Here is a 21,787-nt window from a genome sequence, read left to right on the forward strand (position 1 = left end):
ATGTGCCTACATTCCCGTACATACAGAGGTGCAACATTTCCAGAGTGAATGCACAGCGTTCATTGTGTGCACAGACCTTGCTCTTGTGTTTTGTGTTGTGGAAAGTATAACCATTATGTTGTTTGACCTGGATTTTTTTTGGTTGAAAAATCCACATATAGAAGCTACTTTTCAAAAGCACTTTTTTTCATCTTGTTTTGTGTCCTGATGAAGAACCGGGTTCTTCTAAACATTTAGGTTTTTGGCTCCAGCAAGAATCCGTACATGGCAGTCAGTGTTGTCAGGCGCCTCTTCACTACAAGCATCGTGGTTTTCAGGGTCACTACCGTCTAGAGCACCCTGCTCCACCAACGTGTCACAAGGAGCATACAAGGATTTATTATCTGTAAAGGACCACTTCACACAGGACACCACATTATAAAGGACTATACGGACTTTTCCGCTTTGGACCCTCTAACAACACGATGGCAGTAAGTGGACACTTTAGGATCTTTCAGCAAAAACATTATCCCGAGATCTTGTATACCGAGTGCCCAGTCATAGCCACCACCTGTGTGGTATATTGGTTGGTCACCTGTTAACATTGTGCTTTGTGACGCATACCATTAATGATGATCAATCCTATATATGCGTCCTTAGTGAGGATGTATGTAACCCTTCAAAACTGAGATGTATCACTACTCTTACCCCTACACCTATTATACTGTTTTTTATTTACATGCGGCGTATTGAGTTTTCATTTACCAGTAGGTTCATATATGCAGCTATATTGGTAATACTGGGCCCTTTATTTAGCAATTTCTATTGTCCAGTACTTACACCCATCAGATGCTGGGACCATACATGATCGCTTAATTAGTTAGCTGCTCACACTGCTACGTGCCTTTCTGATCTAATGCTGAAGATACCAGATGTAGGAAGAGACCACTCACACATCTGTCCACCTTCTCTTTCTGATCTAATACTAGACATACTAGAAGTGCGGAGTTGAGATGGTGCAAATCAATTTGCAGGACCTGGTCAAGTGAGATAAGCATTGGTTCACAAAGCTCCTATCCAGCGGTCAAATATTACTGATGTAGCTGCTGGATCACCTCCTGCAAATCCATTCATACCATCTCTAATACAGAGGTAAGAAGAGGCTGCTCACACTGCTGTCCACCGTCTTTGTGATTTAGTACTGGAGATACCAAGGATATAGAAGTAAGAAGAGGCTGCTCACACTGCTGTCCACTCTGTCTCTCTGATTTTATACTGGAGATACTAGTGGTGCTGATGTAAGAAGAGGCTGCTCACACTGCTGTCCACCCTGTCTCTCTGATTTTATACTGGAGATATCAGTGGTGCTGAGGTAAGAAGAGGCTGCTCACACTGCTGTCCACTCTGTCTCTCTGATTTTATACTGGAGATACTAGTGGTGCTGATGTAAGAAGAGGCTACTCACACTGCTGTCCACCATATATTTTTGATCTACTACTGGAGATAACAGGGGTACTGTGGTAATAAGAGTTCACTTACACTGCTGTCCACTGATGAATGCTGAGCAGCTGCTGTCACTTAGAGATTACCTATATCCATACTGTCAAGCTATCTCCAGGAAGCGGAGTTTCCGATTGCACACGCTCACAAGAACCTATCCTACTAACATTCTAGGACAGGCTTCTGTCAGAGTTAGTCATTTTCATGTACTACAGTGATTATATCCCTTAACAAAAATGAGTGTGAATTAACAAATGTATTAATTTCTTCTTTTTTTTTTAATTTTCATTTTGTTTTCTCTATTTCTAGAGAACCCCTTTAAGGCTGGAGTCACACTAGCGAGTTCAATGTGAGAAACTCGCGTGAGTCTCTCGCATTAATACCTGGCACTGCCACCGCACTCGGGAGCGGAGCATTCAGCTGCATAGAAATACATGCGGTGCCGAGAGCCGGCCAGTGTCGAGTATTGATGAGAGAGACTCGCGCAAATTTCTCGCATTGAACTCGCAAGTGTGACCCCGGCCTAAGAGGATAACTAGTGGTGACCTTTATGGGTTAATGTTGAACTGTTTTGAACTGTCTTATATATTTGCTCCATTGCATGTGGTGATATTTATCACATTTGTGGTTAATTGTTTTATTTGCATATTTTCTGATTTCAGATCACAGATTTACATACTGATTTTAACTATATGAGTTATTTTATTTTCAAAGGTGTTACATGTAGTGACAGAAATGCAGAGGAATAGCTACTGTAGAGGGAACTACAGCACATAACTATACAAAGTCTCTAAAAACACAAGTGTCACTTAAATGATTGTTCAATGTAAATCAGCTCCACATTCAGAGGACACATTGGCATCCTCACTATAGCGGCTACCATCTTGCTGCATTTTATTATATTGGGCTTCATCATATAGCATTGTAGCACGCACAGAAACTTGAATGGCAAATGCATATGTTAGAATTATGCTGACTGTTCATTTTGTAACAGCCGTAACACAGTTAGTGATAGACTTCATTACAGATAATCATCAGGCATAATGATACAATGAATAATTGGAGCCAAAATATTTCAATATTGTACTGTATGCACAAAATGAGTTAATAACCAAATAATACGTCTCTGGATCCAAGTGCAGTACTAGCAATAAATGCTTGGTATTCATAAGAGCAGAATGCACAAGGTGTACATCTATTTATTCAATCACTTGAAAATATGTGTTTTTATTGAGAATGTAAAGTGTTATCTTTTGGTTGAGAAATATCCATTAAATTAGTCAGGAATGTAGAATTATGGTACAATGATTTAAATAACCATTTTTATAAAGCTGTATTGAAAGGTGTGCATAGTTTTAATCCTCTTAACATGGATTGGGTGTTATATCTCCTCCACCATTGCCCCCACCATTTCCTCCTCCATCACCACCACCTCCATCTCCACCGTCTCCTCCTCCATCGCCGCCACCTCCATCTCCACTGTCTCCTCCATCACTGCCACCTCCATCTCCTCCATCGCCGCCACCTCCATCTCCACTGTCTCCTCCATCGCCGCCACCTCCATCTCCACTGTCTCCCCCATCGCCGCCACCTCCATCTCCACTGTCTCCTCCATCGCCACCACCTCCATTTCCACTGTCTCCTCCATCACCATCACCTCCATCTCCACCATCACCTCCATCTCCACCATCACCTCCACTATCACCTCCATCACCATCTCCATCTCCCCCATCACCACTATCACTACCACTATCACTCCCACCACCTTCATTATCTCCTGTACAATCTTCAACAGGCTGTATGAGGATGTCACTAGACTGACAATCTCCCCTGCATAGTTGTTGCCAGTAAATTCCAGCGCCAGTATTTAGATTAGCAAACCTACAATTGTCATACCACCATCCACCACCACCAATATATGCACAATTTGACCCTGATAAATCATTGTCTCGATCCTTTGTGGAGAATTTCATATTATCATGTCCAGCACTGGGTTCTCCAGATGTCATGGCATCACCGGCAGTACCTGAGTACCGTCCCAACCTAATCCGATAGCAAAGATTTTCACCCTCAAGCGAGAATGAGTCATAATTTGCTAGGTGTTGTAGTCCAGATGCAGAGCGCAGGCGAAATCGTGCACGGTGTAACTGTTGCATACTCACTAAATGGATATGCTCATTACCTAGCCAATGGTCACCTTTTAGATCGCCAAAACCTTTCTTATAGCAATCCCAAGTAGTGTCCCATATCCTTGGATTCTTATGACAATTCTTTTGAACGACAGTCCAACCTCCATCTTCCCCACCAAGGTCACACCATACCAACAGGCGTTTGTCTTGGACAGGCTCAACCACATAGATGCCACTTTTTCCTTCTTTTATTGCAGTGCAGCTCTGCGGATAATTTTTACCTGTCAATCAAAACATTATGCATCATTTAGAAGTATAGTATTTCCAGAAATCTCATGTACACACACTGTTTTTTCCCCTGGCTGAATTGGAAAACTGCTTGTTTTTTTGTTTTTTTAAAAACTGCACAATATCAATTTTTTCAGCGTTTTTTTCATCCATAGAAAACAAAAAGTAAAAAAGCAGCAAACATTTTTTAAATGAAAATGTCTTGGTATCATCACCTGAGAATAGCAGTTAGGATTAGATCAGTTTAATTAAAATAGTGATATGTGCTAATGTAAACATTGATCATCTCAATGCCCGACCAATGTGTAAAAGTAAACAGTGCCTGACCAATGTGTTAAATTGAACAATATCTGACTAACTCAATGGCTGACCAATGTGTGAAAGCAAACAATGCCTGACCAAATATATATAATTCAAGTCCATCCACTGTTTTTGCATTTTTGTATTTTTTCATGAACTAATGAACTTTTTTGCTCAGAATAGTCACTATTTTCTGAGACATAAAAATAATTTTCCACTAAATAATTTGTAAATAATTTGATCAAATTGCCCTTTTTTTCTCAAAAATGTTTTATGGTTTCACATACGTCTTTCATTGGTGGCCTAACATTTTGCATTGATCACGCTTGTATGGTGGAAGCAAAACTGAACTTTGGGGTCCTGAAAAAAGCAGCCAAAAATTCACCAAGAGAAGCAGCAAAAAATCCAACAAAACCTGATTTTTGTCTGCAGCTTTTTTACTGCCAAGAGATCAGGTTTTGGCTGCAGACGAAAGCAGCAAAAAAGCAACATGTAAACATAGCCTTAACCTACAGTAGATGAAATATATTGAAAATTGGGTGTGATTTTGGATAGTTGTTAAGTGTGATTTGGCACAACACTAGAGTAATCGTATTAACCCCTTAAGGAATGGGTATTTCCGTATTTCTGTTTCCGTTTTTTGCTCCCTGTCTTTTCAGAGCCATATCTTTGCTATTTTTCTGTCAATATGGCCATGTGAGGGTTTGTTTTTTGTAGGACGAGTTGTACTTTTGAACGGCATCATTGATTTCACCATATCGTGTAGTGGAAAATGGGAAAAAAAAGGTGAAATTCTAAAAAAGTGCAATTCCACAATAGTTTTTTTTTTCATTCCAATGTTGCAACGATCAAAAAAACATTATTCTAGCATTTTGATTTTTGTTCTTGTTATGCTGTTTACCGATTGGATTAATTATTTTTATATATTGATAGATCGCGCGATTCTGAACACAGCAATACCAAATATGTGTAGTTTTTATATATTTTTAATTGTTTTATTTTGAATGGGGATAATGGGGGTGATTTGAACTTTTATATTTTTTTTTTATTTTTTTAAAATTTTTTAAAACTTTTTTTTTACTTTTTACTTGCTTCAATAGACTCCATGGGAGACCAGAAGCTGCGATCATCCGATCGCTTGTGCCACGCACAGCAGGGCTCGTCTACGGATGCTAGAGAGCTTAGGGTTGTGCAGGGCAAGTGTCAAGGGTGCCCCCTTTAATCTTTTCCTAGTGGCAAAGCTCCCCTTCCCTTCTGTCTCGCCGTGCCCCATCTTGCGTCTGACAAAAGCATGACGGGTACATGAGAGCATGTCCTAATGGCAGAAGAGAGTTGTTTTAAGACAAATTATGGGTTAGAATATTCAGTCATTACTCACCGCTGTTTGGGTAGTTTAGGATATCTTCTTCAGTGATTCCATTTAACATATGGCTATTCTGAAGGTTTAATATTGAAGACAGTTCCAGCTTGTACCCATAAGCAGCACATATTACCCCACCGATCAGGAGTAAAAGTGCCAGAGACCCATGCTTCCCTTGGACCTCTGGATTAAAAGAAATATTAGTGCATTCATTTTTTTAAAAAATGCAGCAATCTACTATATAATTGTCTAAGGGGTACTTCCGTCTTTCTGTCTGTCCTTCTGTCTGACTGTCTGTCTGCAACTTCCGTCACGGAAATCCCGCGTCGCTGATTGGTCTCGCCAGCTGCCTGTCCTGGCTGCCGCGACCAATCAGGGACGGGCACAGTCAGGCCGAGAATTAGTCCCTCCCTACTCCCGTCCAGTCAGTGTCTGGCGCCCGCTCCATACTCCCCTCCAGTCAGCGCTCACACAGGGTTAATGACAGCGTTAATGGACCGCGTTATGCCGTGGGTAATGCACTCCGTTAACGCTGCTATTAACCCTGTGTGACCAACTTTTTACTATTGCTGCTGCCAATGCAGCATCAATAGTGAAAAGATCTAATGTTAAAAATAATAAAAAAAACCCTGCTATTCTCACCTTCCGTCGTCCGCAGAGGCGCTCGCGGCTGCCGCCATCTTCCGTTCCCAGAGATGCATTGCGAAATTACCGAGAAGACTTAGCGGTCTGGCGAGACCGCTACGTCATCTGGGTAATTTCGCACTGCATCCTGGGAACGGAAGATGGCGGCAGCCGCGCGCGCATTCACAGAGCTTCGCTGGACAACGGAGGGTGAGTATATAACTATTTTTTATTTTAATTATTTTTGTTAACAGTGATATGGTGCCCACACTGCTAAATACTACGTGGGCTGTGTTATATACTGTAAGTCCGCAAGGACAGGGTCCTCTCCCCTTTGTACCAGTCTGTCACTGTAAACTTGTTTACTGTAAACGATATCTATAACCCTGTATGTAACCCCTTTCTCATGTACAGCGCCATGGAATTAATGGTGCTATATAAATAAATAATAATAATAATAATATACTACGTGGGCTGCGTTATATACTACATGGCTGCTATATACTATGTGGGCAGTATTATATACTACGTGGGCTGCGTTATATACTACATGGCTGCTATATACTACGTGGGCAGTGTTATATACTACGTGGGCTGCGTTATATCCTGCATGGCTGCTATATACTATGTGGGCAGTGTTATATACTATGTGGGCTGCGTTATATACTACATGGCTGCTATATACTACGTGGGCAGTGTTATATGCTACGTGGGCTGTGTTATATACTACATGGCTGCTATATACTACGTGGGCAGTGTTATATACTACGTGGGCTGCGTTATATATTACATGGCTGCTATATATTACGTGGGCAGTGTTATATACTACATGGGCTGTGTTATATGCTACATGGCTGCTATATACTACGTGGGCAGTGTTATATACTACGTGGGCTGTGTTATATACTACATGGCTGCTATATACTATGTGGACAATGTTATATACTACGTGGGCAATGTTATATACTGTTTGGGCTGTGTTATATATTGCGTGGCCTGTATTAACGCATCGGGTATTGTAGAATATGTTGTGGCCTGTGCTATATACTATGTGGCTGCTATATACATACATACTTACATATTCTACAATACCTGATGCGTTAGAATCGGGCCACCATCTAGTATCATATAAGTGAATATATAACTTGTCACCCAGCATAGTCACCTCCATTAACAAATGTACCTATCTGTCTTTTAAATCCATCTCTATTTACCCATCCATCTGTCCATCCATCCGCCCATCCATCCACAAATCTAACTATCTATCTATATCTATCTGATCATCCATCCCAGTAGGATTCTTACTCATCTATGTAACATGTAAGACGTTACACTGCAACATACAAAAGTCTGTATACCCGTTAATATTAGAATATACACTTAATGTCCACTTTACTAAAGACATCTGTATTTTCATGATAGGTATTCCCCCTGAACCAAGATTACATCTGATCGATTTCAACACCTAGTGAAATCTGTGCCGTGAAGTAACAATGAAGGCTAAATAAAGTCCAATAGATCGGTGTCTACAATATAGTGGCCATTTTATAGGACACAAGCACATAAAACTATTCTGCACATTCTAGCGACTGATATTTTATAGTTATGCTCCAATAAAAATGCTGATTGTCTCCATAACTGCTGCAGATTAAAATCGTGAAGTCATTAGTAATTGAGACCCATAAGGCAAACTGTAAGACATCTTACCCATTTTTGTCCAAGTAGAGTTGGGCTCTACAGCTCATCTTGCCCGGCAGTCCTATTTATACCATATGGACCATAGGGAGGGGATGTAACAGCTCTATCAGAACAGCTGGGAACCAGGGGTAAATGATATTTAATAACTAGGTGTGAAGGCGACGTCTGTCTGTTTGAGGAACTGAAGGATCTATCTAGATTACATGAATATACAACATACTTGTGATAGGACTGCAGCGGCGAACACTGAAGATTAGGCCAAGACGATGATTCAGCCGATGTATTACACACAGGGAGAAGCAGCAATGTGTTATATACCGAGGATGGAACAGTGTGAGAAATGATCATACATCCTACAGCGACAGCGGGACGGAGGGGAGCGGCTGATGAGCAGCAGTAACAGATGGTTGGAGAGCAACTCGTATATTTGTGAATTGTGTTTTATCAGAAAAGAGCAAAGTGAAGAAACGGTCTTTAGTGTAATGTGGCTGTGAACAGAATCAGAAGTGTATGGGGTCTGGGTACTGGCAGCAGAACAATGGAAGCTTGACACTTATTAACAAGCAGCTGGAAGACGCTGTTTGACATTTCCTTGGTTCTTCTTGTTTTTGTTATCTCCCTGCTATTTTGATGGTTAGGTTTCTATTCAAATTGCGTTGGTCACATTAACTAGTAATTGTATCTACAGAAACCATTTACTTTACATCTTCTCTGCAGAGATGGAGCTAAGGGTTTAGCATGTGGGTACCAAAGACCCCTCAGTGGACCCCTAACCCAGGCAAAACATGTTTAGAAACTACAGAGGAGCATCCTAATTCTGGTGTTTTATTCTTGGTCAGTATGATTGCAGTAATGCTCAATATATGTCATTTTATATGTTTAAAAAAGAAAAGAATGTCCAGCTTCACCGAATCCGTAAAAAAGAGTTTTCTTTATTCACAAACTTTTAAGCATAGAGGATACAGACTTCAGCACAAGCCATATGGGTAGGAATCTCAACGCGTTTCTGGAGACTAAGCTCCCTTAATCATGACATTCCAAAAGACCCATGTGTCCCACTTAAATAGCCCTAAACCGGACATTTTTATATGTTTCACTTATTTTAAAAAAAAACCACTTTCTAATTTAAAGATTTTTCTGTATTTTCATGACTATGAAAATTGTACATTCACACTGAAGGCATCAAAACTATGAATTAACACATGTGGAATTATATACTTAGCAAAAAAGTGTGAAACAACTGAAATTATGTCTTATATTCTAGGTTCTTCTAAGTAGCCATCTTTTGCTTTGATGACTGCTTTGCACACACACTCTTGGCATTCTCTTGATGAGCTTCAAGAGGTAGTCACCGGGAATGGTTTTCACTTCACAGGTGTGCCCTGTCAGGTTTAAAAAGTGGGATTTCTTGCCTTATAAGTGGGGTTGGGACCATCAGTTGTGTTGTGCAGAAGTCTGGTGGATACACAGCTGATAGTCCTACTGAATAGACTGTTAGAATTTGTATTATGGCAAGAAAAAAGCAGTAAAGAAAAACGAGTGGCCATTCTTACTTTAAGAAATGAAGGTCAGTAGGTCCGAAAAATTTGGAAAACTTTGAAAGTGTCCCCAAGTGCAGTGGTAAAAACCATCAAGCGCTACAAAGAAACTGGCTCACATGAGGACCGCCCCAGTAAAGGAAGACCAAGAGTCACCTCTGCTTCTGAGGATAAGTTTAATCGAGTCAGCAGCCTCAGAAATCGCAGGTTAACAGCAGCTCAGATTAGAGACCAGGTCAATGCCACACAGAGTTCTAGCAGCAGACACATCTCTACAACAACTGTTAAGAAAAGACTTTGTGCAACAGGCCTTCATGGTAAAATAGCTGATAGGAAACCACTGCTAAGGACAGGCAACAAGCAGAAGAGACTTGTTTGGGCTAAAGAACACAAGGAATGGACATTAGACCAGTGGAAATCTGTGCTTTGGTCTGATGACTCCAAATTTGAGATCTTTGCCTCCAACCACTGTGTCTGTGCGACGCAGAAAAGGTGAACGGATGGACTCCACGTGCCTGGTTCCCACCGTGAAGCATGGAGGAGGAGGTATGATGGTGTGGGGGTGCTTTGCTGGTGATACTGTTGGGGATTTATTCAAAATTGAAGGCATACTGAACCATCATGGCTACCACAGCATCTTGCAGCGGCATGCTATTCCATCCAGGTTGCGTTTAGTTGGACCATCATTTATTTTTCAACAGGACAATGACCCCAAACACACCTCCAGGCTGTGTAAGGGCTATTTGACCAAGAAGGAGAGTGATGGGGTGCTACGCCAGATGACCTGGCCTCCAATCAAGATGGTTTGGGCTGAGCTGGAACGCAGAGTGAAGGCACAAGGGCCAACAAGTGCTAAGCATCTCGGGGAACTCCTTCAAGATTGTTGGAAGACCATTCCCGGTGACTACCTCTTGAAGCCCATCAAGAGAATGCCAAGAGTGTGCAAAGCAGTCATCAAAGCAAAAGGTGGCTACTTTGAAGAGTCTAGAATATAAGACATAATTTCAGCTGTTTCACACTTTTTTGTTAAGTATATAATTCCACATGTGTTAATGGTCTGTACTGTATATTTATATATATATATATATATATATATATATATATATATATATATATATATATATATACCGTATATAAAGGAGCTGCTAGCAAGCCAAGTATTCAGGCTTAGGCTGAAGTATTATGGCTAAGGCTATATGGCGACTATGGCTATGACACCTGTTGTGACACTTAAGTTGCAAGAAATCCAAACCTGTAGGCTTCTTGCTACTTGTGTTCACATTGGCCATTAAATATGTTAGTATGCATAAAAAATAGAACACATACATTCAAATTCAGACTAACATGAATATAGCTGAATGAAGGAAACCATAAAGTTAAAAATTAGTAAATCTGTAATTAAATAGTTAAAAAACGATGTAAATTATAAAAATAGAACAAAGTGCCCAGTAGGGGGGACACCAATCTATCCCATCTATATACTGCTAATTGGGTGAACCAAACAAGTTTGAAAGGAAAATATAAATAAGGAGAATATAAAAATCAGGGTCTAGTGACCTCCTACCTTGTGGTATAATGCTTGTCAGATATATCAAATTAGCAGTCATATTAATAGAGATATCACATTGCTACTGGATGTTTGCAAATGCAAACAAATGCAATTCCATTACTAGCAGTGTAGACTGACAAGGTCACTAGACTTTGATAGTTTTTATATTCTCATTTTGAACTTGTTTGGTTCACCCATATAGTTGTATATTGATTTGATAGATAGTTATCCCTCCTACTGGACACTTTGCTATAATTTATATTTTACATTGTTAATGATTTAAATAAAGATTTACAAATTTTTTACTTTATGATTCATTCGGCTAAAGCAATGTTACTCCAAATGTATACATTGCTTTGAAGTGCCATTAACTTTAGATTTGGAAACTATTTGATAATTGATGCAAAATTAGAAGCATGTTCACACCTGATCCTGCTCAGCCCTTATTCACACTGATGTCACTTTGACGCATGGTAAAGTTTTAATATTAGAGGTTAGGACCATTCCGAATTTGGGTATACATTGACGCTGGTGAGATGGATTTTACAACGGTGTTTACAAAGTACCCAATTTATTAATAAGCACTATTGCTTTTACTTGTTTACTTGCAGCAGGGTATATAATATAATATAGAAAATATTAAAATCTCTAAGCCCCTAGGTGAAGGGAGCACTCGCCCCCCCCATCTGCTCCCCTCTCTCTGTGCAGTAGGACAAGAGATGTCAAAAAACAGCTGACACTTTGAACAGTTTGAATGTCCTATACTCAGATTAGTGCAATGAGCATAAAAGAGCAGAAAATCTTAACATGCAGGAGCCCCTTTTCGGACAAAAGACCATGGCAGTACCAACCAGGATGACTTTTGTGCGTAGACAAAGAGTTAAAGTTTGGACAGGTATTTGAGACAGGGGAACTCTTTTCAAAGGGCTCCACAACAATGACGTACCTGTGTTTACACATAAATAGCAAAATGGAAGGGTCTTTGTCCCCAGGATATGCATTTTGAATTCAAGTGACACTGTGGTTTACTGCAAGGGAAATGCTACAGCTGCCAACTCAGGCATGTATCTCTGAAAGAAAATGATGAATATTGGCGTTTGTATAAATCCAATAGTGATGGGGCATACATTTTCCGTTTCAGGGGGAAGAATATGCATATTTTGTCATAACTGTGACACCTACCTATAAGCCCCAAATCAATAGTAGCTAGATAACTGACACCAGTCACGTCATGTTTGATCTCAGGGTAATTGTAAAATCTCAATAAAAAATATGGTGGCGATTATTTAAAAATCTATTGATTGAAATGTTGATTAAAATTAAACTTTATTCATGGGAAAATCCATTTAACCCCTTACCGACATTGGGCGTAATAGTACGCTATCCCTCCCTTTGATGTGGGCTCCGGCGGTGAGCCCACATCTTTCCTGGGACATGTCAGCTGTTTTGAACAGCTGACATGTACCCACAATAGCCGCGGATGGAATCGCAATCCACCCACAGCTATTAACTACTTAAATTAGTTAAATGCCGCTCTCAAACTCTGACAGCAGCATTTAAATGGCGCTTCCTGCAATCGCGTCAGGAATACGCACACTGGTGACCTGCGTCACGTGATCGCGGGTCACCGGTGTGTCAGCATGACAATTCAAGGTCTCCTGGAGACCACTATGTTTCAGTGCCTGATTGCTGTGAGCACCATCCAGTTGTCGGCGCTCATAGCAAATCAGCAATTCTACTACATAGAGGCGATCTGACCATCGCCTCTATGTAGCAGAGCCGATTGGGCTATGACAGCTTCTAGTCTCCTATGGAGACTACACTGTGTTCCAAATTATTATGCACATAGAGTTTAGGAGTGATAAGGTTAGAATTTTTTGTTTGTCATTTAAACTCATTGATGGTGATGTGTGTCAGGGCTCTTTATATCACTGAAAGCAATTGCAGATACCTGTGCAAATTAGTTTGGCAGGTGTGTCCAAATAAAGGCAAGACTACTTAAGAAGGCTGTTCCACATTATTAAGCAGCCTACATTATTTTGCCAAAATGGGAAAGAAAAAGGATGTGTCGGCTGCTGAGAAGCAACATATTGTGGAGTATTTAGGTCAAGGCATGACTACAATCAACATTGCCAAGACACTTCATCGTGATCATCGCACAATCAAGAAGTATGTAGCTGATTCCCAGCACACACGTGTGCGTGCTGATAAGGAAAAATTGAGGACTCTTTCCAACAGGCAATTGCGTAAGGTTAAAAGAGCAGCTGCAAAAATGCCTTGTCATAGCAGCAGACAAGTTTTTGAAGCTGCTGGTGCCTCCAACGTCCCCAGAACAACAAGATGCAGGGTCCTTCAGAGGTTTGCAGCTGTGCGTAAGCCATCCTGTCGACCACCTCTATCCACTGCAACAAGCAGATACGGCTCCAGTGGGCCAAACGATACATGAAGACTGACTTCCAAACTGTTTTGTTCACCGATGAGTGCCGTGCAACGCTCGATGGTCCAGATGGATGGAGTGGAGGATGGACACCCCATGAAAACACGGCTAAGGCGCCAACAAGGAGGAGGTGGAGTAATGTTTTGGGCTGTAATCATGGGGAGAGAGATTGTCGGCCCCTTTATGATCCCTGAAGGGGTAAAGATGAACTCCATAATCTATGTGGAGTTTCTCAAACAACACTTCCTGCCATGGTTCAAGAGGAAGAACCGTGCTTTCCGCAGCAAGATCATTTTCATGCATGATAATGCACCGTCTCATGCTGCAAAAAACACATCTGCATCTCTGGCTGCTATGGGCATAAAAGAGGACAAACTTATGGTGTGGCCACCATCTTCCCCTGACCTCAACCCCATTGAGAACCTCTGGAGCATCATCAAAAGGAGTGTCTATGATGGCGGGAGGCAGTTCACATCTAAGCAACAGCTCTGGGAGGGTATTCTGTCCACATGCAAAACAATTGAAGCAGAAACCATCCAAAAACTGACAAATTCAATGGACCAGAGAGTTCAGAAGCTTCTTTTGAACAAGGGGTCCTACGTGCAAATGTAACATCACCTAGAATAAAGTTTTCACTTGAAAACTGTTTGATTTCATTTTGTAATAAGCTGATAATGCTTATAACTTCACAATTGACCATTTTTTTGTTCAAAATAAAAAAAAAGGTTGAAAACTCTGCTGTGCATAATAATTTGGAACATGCATTTTGAGTGTTTATTTTTTTTTTTTTTAAAGATACTGTTTTCATAGGCAGTTTGTTCCAAAACATTGCAATTATACTAGAATAGTAGATGACTGGAAAATAACAATGACTGCAATTCAGATAGGTAATTTAGAGAAAATATGAGGAAATATTATTTGCATAATAATTTGGAACACAGTGTATTGAAGCATGCCAAAAGTAAAAAAAAAGTTTTTAAAAATATAAAATAATAAAAAAAATATAAAAGTTCAAATCACGCCCCTTTTGGCCCATTCAAAATAAAACAATAAAAAAAAAATCAAACCTACACATATATGGTATCGCCGCATTCAGAATTGCCCGATCTATCAATAAAAAAAGGATTAACCTGATTGCTTAACGGCGTAGCGAGAAGAAAAGTAAAAACACCAAAATTACGTTTTTTTTGGTCACCGCGACATTGCATTGAAATGCAATATCGGGCGATCAAAAGATCATATCTGCACCAAAATTGTATCATTAAAAACATCAGCTTGGCACACAAAAAAAAGCCCTCCCCCAACCCCAGATTACAAAAATTGGAGACTCTACGGGTATCAGAAAATGGCGCAATTTTGTTTTAACAAAGTTTGGAATTTTTTTCACCACTTAGATAAAAAAGAACCCAGGCATGTTTGGTGTCTATGAACTCGTAATGACCTGCAGACTCATAATAATTGCAGGTCAGTTTTACCATTTAGTGAACCTAGTAAAAAAGCCGAACAAAAAACACAAACACAAAAGCACTTTTTTTGCAATTTCACTGCACTTGGAATTTTTTTCCTGTTTCTAGTACACATCATGGTAAAACCAATGGTGTCGTTCAAAAGGACAACTTGTCCTGCAAAAAACAAGCCCTCACATGGCCATAATGATGGAAAAATAAAAAAGCTATGGCTATGGGAATAAGAGGAACGAAAAACGAAAACGCAAAACCGAAAAAGCTCTGGGGGTGACGGGGTTAAAGTCCCAACTCCGCTTCTTTTGTATTTTTTTTTTTTTAAATGCCCATTTTGTTGGAAAAATGAAAAAAAAAAAAGCTAAACTATATATTTTCAATTTATTTTCAGAGTACAGTGGGCCTATACATGTTCAGTAAACGTGACTGAACTACGTGGCACTGTGACTGACAGAACTTGTTCAGTAAACATGACTGAACTACGTGGCACTGTGACTGACAGAACTTGTTCAGTAAACGTGACTGAACTATGTGGCACTGTAACTGACAGAACTTGTTCAGCAAACGTGAGTGAACTATGTGGCACTGTGACTGACAGAACTTGTCCAGTGAAAGTGACTGAACTACATCACACTGTGACTGACAGAACTTGTTCACCAAACGTGACTGAACTACGTGACACTGTGACTGACAGAACTTGTTCAGTAAACGTGAGTGAAATATGTGGCGAGATTTCCATTACAGACAAACAGACAGAATTAGACGATTATATAGTAAATGCTGCTTTTCACATGTCCTTGTCTTTCACAGACTACAAATCTGTGCAAAACACACAGAAAAGTAACTTTTTTTCAGGCAGCACAGATGGAAAAGGCCGATACAAGTCTATGGGTCTGTGAAAAACATGTACAGCACACGGATGCTATATTGTCCATATTTAACATTGAAAAGGATAGGAAAAGCCTGTAATTTACTTATCTATCTGTGAAAAACACTGATGACACGCTGATGGTAAACAATAGATAAGGTGCACATGCACAGTAGTGTCAAAACGCAGTAGCGCAGTAGTGTCAAAACGCAGTTGCGCAGTAGCTCTAAGAGACAAGGAATGACCCATAGGATGTGTATTCAGTTGACTAGGTGGGTGGAGATGGTCCTGAGGGAGAAGAAGGAAGAGTGAAGGGGGACTAAGATTGGAGAAGAGGGGGTAACACGTCCAGATAGGGAAAACAATCATAAAGAGATTGGGAAGGCTAAAGTTATGTTTAAATGATGAATTGTGAAATAATATATCATAGTCCAGGAGAAATAAAAAATAAACATTAAAACAGGAGGGAAGGTGAGGGGGTAATACAAATAAAAATAAAATAAACATGAAACATAAAATAAACATGAAAGAAATGAAAAAAGGTGGAAAAACATGAAAAAAAAAAGATTTAATAAGATTTATTGTGGAAACAAGGAAAGAGGAAACATTTTTTTTAAATAAAAAAAAATAAAAAATAATATTACTAGGGGAAGAAGGAACGAAAAATATTGAAAACAAAAATTGGAATAAAACGTGATTATAAAATGAAAAAGTAAAGAATAATGATAATAAAAAATATATAAAAAATAAAAAGTAAAAAATTAAAAATAAAGATGAGAAATAAAGTCAATTGGACGGGTACACCTGTACTTACCAAAGTATATTGCTGTCAGTGATTCTAAAAAGGGTAAACATATGGTTAGATGAAGAAGGAATGACATATATAGATTCTCACTGGAAGACGATTAAGGTAGGATGATTAAATTTGAAATGCATATTATAAACAAAATCCATTTTTCCACAAAGAATAAAACAGTTCCATGGGACAGTATGCCATAGTGCCAATTCAAAGAAGAAGTGTAGTTCCATATTAAGACTCTTAGGTGATAGAGTCTGCAGAGTATGGATCTAGTAGGATTCCTTGTCCTTGAGTAGTCTAATGTGATGTCCTACTTGTCTGGGTCTGGTGACCTTCTCTAACATTTGGAATCTCAATTCTAATACTGTGTGTTTTGGCGGCCAAAAAGTGATGGGGTAGTGGAAGCCATACCCTGTTGCATCTGATGGTGGACTTGTGGCTTGCTATTCTGTCCCTTACATGTTGGGTTGTTTCACTAACGTATAGAAGGCCGCAGAGGCATTTGATCACATAGATGGCAAAGTTAGTGTCACAAATGTAGAAGCCTCCCAGAGTGTGGAAGAATTACGTCACTTGATTTGATCACAGTTGAGCAGCCGGTGCATCTCAAGCATGGAAATGTGCCCGGCCCTTTTGTCCCAAGGAAACTTTGTGTGAGTTTGAAAAAAAAACCAATATCTGCTCTCAATAGGTGGTCCCTAATATTTTGTGGTCTCCTTGTGCACGGTAATGCCAGGTTTCGAAGGCTTCTATCTGTGGGTATGCCTTTGTGGGTATCACTTGTTATGATATCCACCTGGGTGGTGAATGATTATTTCATGTTAAAATAAATACAAACACTATTGCAATCATCTGAGAGTGACACTGATGGTAAAAACAGACAGCGCAGCCAATCAACAAGTTTTTAGGCTGTGGGCACTTTTAAAGCCATCATAACTGTGATGACACTGCGTCACCCTGGCCTGGTGTGGGGGTGAATTATTCTTATGCCAGATGTCTCTTTATTCAGTAGTTCATTGGACATGAGCAATTGTTTCATATCAGCCTGTACATTGACTCTTGTACTATTCGTTACTCGGCGAGTAATTAGGTATTCCCCTCAGTATATTCGAGTAACCCGCACAGCATGTTTGGCACTTTATTTGCAGCCAATGAACATGCTGGGCTGGCTTGGCAATCACAGTAATGCCGGCGCCATCTTTGGTGTGGCATTACTATTATTGGCTGAACTTCCAGCGTCATAGGGACTATTTAACTACTTTCTGACATCGGACTTAATATTCTGTCCATGTGCCCTGGGCATTTATGACCATGGACAGAATGTTATGTAATCGTGATCGCCCACGCATATGGGGGTGTGCGGGCGATCGCCGCCAAGTGTCAGCTGATTCTGACAGCTGACACCCGGGACTAAGTGCCAGGAGTGGTCACAGACCGCTCCCAGCATTTTAATCCTCAAAATGCTGCAGTCGAACACAGAAGGGCTGACAGCCCCTATGTCTTTGGATCGGAGACTCCGTGGCGTAACGCGGGGTCCAGATCATTGCCATGGTGACCGGATTTCATCATGATGACATCAGAGTCACCAGACCTAGCAAACTTGCTGATCATGCCCAGTGCATGATGAGCAAGTTGGTCTATCAGTGCAGGGCTGACAGTTTCTGGAGCTTGGAGATGCTGATTCATCTCCATGCTGTAGAAGCGATCAGCCTACAATAAATGATTGTCCCATAGTGGGACAAAGTAAAAAAGTTGAATGAAAAAGAATGAAAAAAAACAAAAAACAATAAAAGTACACATATTTGGTATCACTGCGTCCGCAACGACCCGACCTATAAAACTGTCCCACTAGTTAACCCCTTTAGTGAACACCATAATATAACTAAATTAAAAACAAGGCAAAAAACAATGCTTTATCATCATGCCGCCAAAAAAAAAAGTGGAATAAAACGTGATAAAAATGACGGTGTAGTGCAGCGGTGTCCTCACTGTGCAGTGATGAGGCAGTGACCCAGGAAAGTACAAAGTAAATGCAGTTTTAATGTCCAAAACTTACAAACAAAACAAACAGTATCTTCCAGATCGCAGCCAGGAAACAATACTGTCCGTAAATGCGTCCGGTTGCCAAGGACAACTGCACCAGCATATTGTGCTGCAGGGTGCCAGGAATTCGTTCTGCTTGGTTCTGTGTTCCCTCACACACGCTGAGCTTTTGCAGAGCCGTCTGCTCTGCACCTTGCAAACTCCACACTGACACCCCCAACCCTCTGCTGCAGGGGTTTTTACCACAGGCCACATGGAAAACCCTGGCTGGGGAGGAAATGGACCGCCCCACTACTTTCCTGTAGTCCATTTAAAAAATAAAAGCCCATATCAGGTTTTCCTAAATCTGCCTTGACAAATAGCTTGCCCAAGACCAACACTCACTTTTATTCTGCATTGCAATCACAGCTATGCCTGTGACTGCAATGCACTCCCACGGCCTCAATATGCTTCCTTGCGCATGCACGGGGACACATAGTGACCCTCGCATATGACCCCGGTCACTGTCTCATAACGTATACAAATAAACATGGTACCACTGAAAACGTCACTTTATTCCACAAAAAAAAAGCTCTGAAAGTGATCAGGATCATTGTGGGACATTATGGATTACCTTCTCTGTGACAAGTCAGGTATATTGTGGTTTATTATTTTATTTTTGTTGCAGGAGATGTTAGCTTTGGTGAATTAGGTGTTCGGTAAGTATGGTTAATTAAGATTCATTAAAGGAGTCTGTGTCATTATTTCAAATAAAGGACTGTATTCTGGGTGTCTGTGTTTTTATACAATATCACTATGGGGCTACTAATGGAGAGGTGTCTTATAGACCCCTCTCCATTACTAACCTGTAGGCTTGATGTCACCTGACAATACAAAGGTGACATCAACGCCACACATATGAACCACACTTGCCACCACTACAGGGCAAATGGGACGAGCACAGCTAAGCGCCAGATTTGGTGCATCTTGTATATGCGCCTTTTCTGGGGAGGCTGAGAGCTTGTGTTTTTAGTCTGGGAGGGGCTAATATCCATGCTCCCTTTCTAGGCTATTAATATCAGCCCTCAGTTGTCTGCCTAGCCTTTGCTGGTTAGATTTTATAGGGAGACCATATGTCAATTTTTTCTGGGGTCCCCCTGTAAACTAGCCAGTAAAGGCTAAGCAAACAGCTGTGAGTTGATATTAATAGCCTGGGAACCTTTATGGCTATTGGCTCCTTCCCAGAATATTAACATCAGCCCTCAGCCGTCAGCTTTCCCTCTGCTGGTTATTAAAATTAAGCTGGAGCCCACGCAATTTTTTTTAAATTTTTTTCTTTAAAACTAACAGTTGCTTTATGGTTACAGCCTATTACAGAGTTCTGTTAACACTCCTACAAAGGCTGGTAATGATGTGTGAGTGTTTCTGTGTTTTTGTTTTTATTGGCTTAGTGATGAAGGTGTAGGGCTGACACATTTTCTTTACTAAGGGTACCGTCACACAGCACCATTTTAATCGCTACGACGGCACGATCCGTGACGTCGCAGCGATCGTATGAATATCGCTCCAGCGTCGTAGACTGCGGTCACACGTTGCAGTCACGGCGCTGGAGCGATGCCGAAGTCCCCGGTAACCAGGGTAAACATCGGGTAACTAAGCGCAGGGCCGCGCTTAGTAACCCGATGTTTACCCTGGTTACCAGCGTAAACGTAAAAAAACAAACAGTACATACTTACATTCCGGTGTCTGTCCCCGGCGTTCTGCTTCTCTCCACTGTGTAAGCGCCATAGCCGGAAAGCAGAGCGGTGACGTCAGACGTCACCGCTGTGCTCGCTTTCCGGCCGGCGCTCACACTGCAGAGAAGCTGAGACGCCGGAGGACAGACACCGGAATGTAAGTATGTACTGTTTGTTTTTTTTACTTTTACGCTGGTAACCAGGGTAAACATCGGGTTACTAAGCGCGGCCCTGCGCTTAGTTACCCGATGTTTACCCTGGTTACAAGCGAACACATCGCTGGATCGCTGTCACACACAACGATCCAGCGATGCCAGCGGGTGATCAAGCGACGAAAGAAAGTTCCATACGATCTGCTACGACGTACGATTCTCAGCAGGATCCCTGATCGCTGCTGCGTGTCAGACACTGCGATATCGTAACGATATCGCTAGAACGTCACGAATCGTACCGTCGTAGCGATCAAAATGGCACTGTGTGACGGTACCCTAAGCCTAGAGCTAGGTTTCAATGATGGATGCTGACACCAAGCCCTAATCCTATTACCCTGATGCCACACTGCATCAGAATGAAAGAGGTGTTGTTGAACCAAGAAATTACATCACAAAACTTTTTTTAAAACATCTTTATTTAGCTCAAAAAAGCAAAAATACACTAAAAGCACTGCAAAATGCGCATTTTTTTCAGCAGCGTTCTTCCTGCCATGGGATGCAGAAACCTTGCAGAAATTTCTGCAAGCAAATACTCTGCCATTTGGGTGAACTACAGCAAAGGAGAGGACAGGACAATGATGTAGCATGACTAGGAAATGACAGAAGAGACCAGAGTGGTCTTCTCTTAAAGGGGTCCTTGGATAGGACAACGTGTCACAAGAAACCCTGAGCTTGATAGACTCCAAAGAAGATAAGGACCTAAAGAGGACTGAGACTGTGGGACTAGTGATGGTCCCGAGCGGTACATCCAGGGCGTCTATAGCGATAGGACACGGAGCTACTGAGAGGGTGTAGATAAACTTGCTGTACTATACTGTGGCTCTTTCCACAGAATTGGAAGTAACTGACTGCACCACTGCCGACCACTTGTTAGTTTGTAGGATGAGTACATGGGAAGGCTAGTGCACATGGTCAGTGGACCACTCAAGGACTTCTCAGAAGATGATAAAACACAGTTGCCAACTGCAGGGTCTTTCTGCAGTGTGCAGACCGGCAAGAAGTGCAGTGGTGAGGACTGACTAGAAGATGATGCAGGGGATGATGAGGTCCTAGACCTCACAAGGAGCGAAGGCCATCCTAGTGTTGTGCATTGTTCAAAGCAAGAGGAGATGGTCACGCTCCACAGCAGCACAGCATAAAGGCCCTGTCACACATAGTGAGATCGCTAGCGAGATCGCTGCTGAGTCACAAGTTTTGTGACGCAACAGCGACCTCAGTAGCGATCTCGCTATGTGTGACACGTACCAGCGACCCGGCCCCTGCTGTGAGATAGCTGGTCGTGTCGGAA

General features: G+C 41.2%; 1 protein-coding gene across 1 annotated transcript; it reads right to left on the reverse strand.

Annotated features, from left to right (window-relative positions):
• Positions 1-2,161: 2,161 nt before the first annotated feature.
• On the reverse strand, positions 2,162-8,238 carry LOC143815392 (fibrinogen-like protein 1). The gene is made up of 3 exons (XM_077294527.1): positions 7,888-8,238; positions 5,575-5,739; positions 2,162-3,889 (listed from the first exon to the last, which is right to left on the reverse strand). Exons 1-3 carry the CDS (start codon positions 7,889-7,891, stop codon positions 2,844-2,846), a joined length of 1,215 nt encoding a protein of 404 aa, XP_077150642.1. The 5' UTR covers positions 7,892-8,238; the 3' UTR covers positions 2,162-2,843.
• Positions 8,239-21,787: the final 13,549 nt, after the last annotated feature.

The sequence above is a fragment of the Ranitomeya variabilis genome, chromosome 3 (assembly GCF_051348905.1).
Source record: "Ranitomeya variabilis isolate aRanVar5 chromosome 3, aRanVar5.hap1, whole genome shotgun sequence".
Lineage (NCBI taxonomy): Eukaryota > Metazoa > Chordata > Amphibia > Anura > Dendrobatidae > Ranitomeya > Ranitomeya variabilis.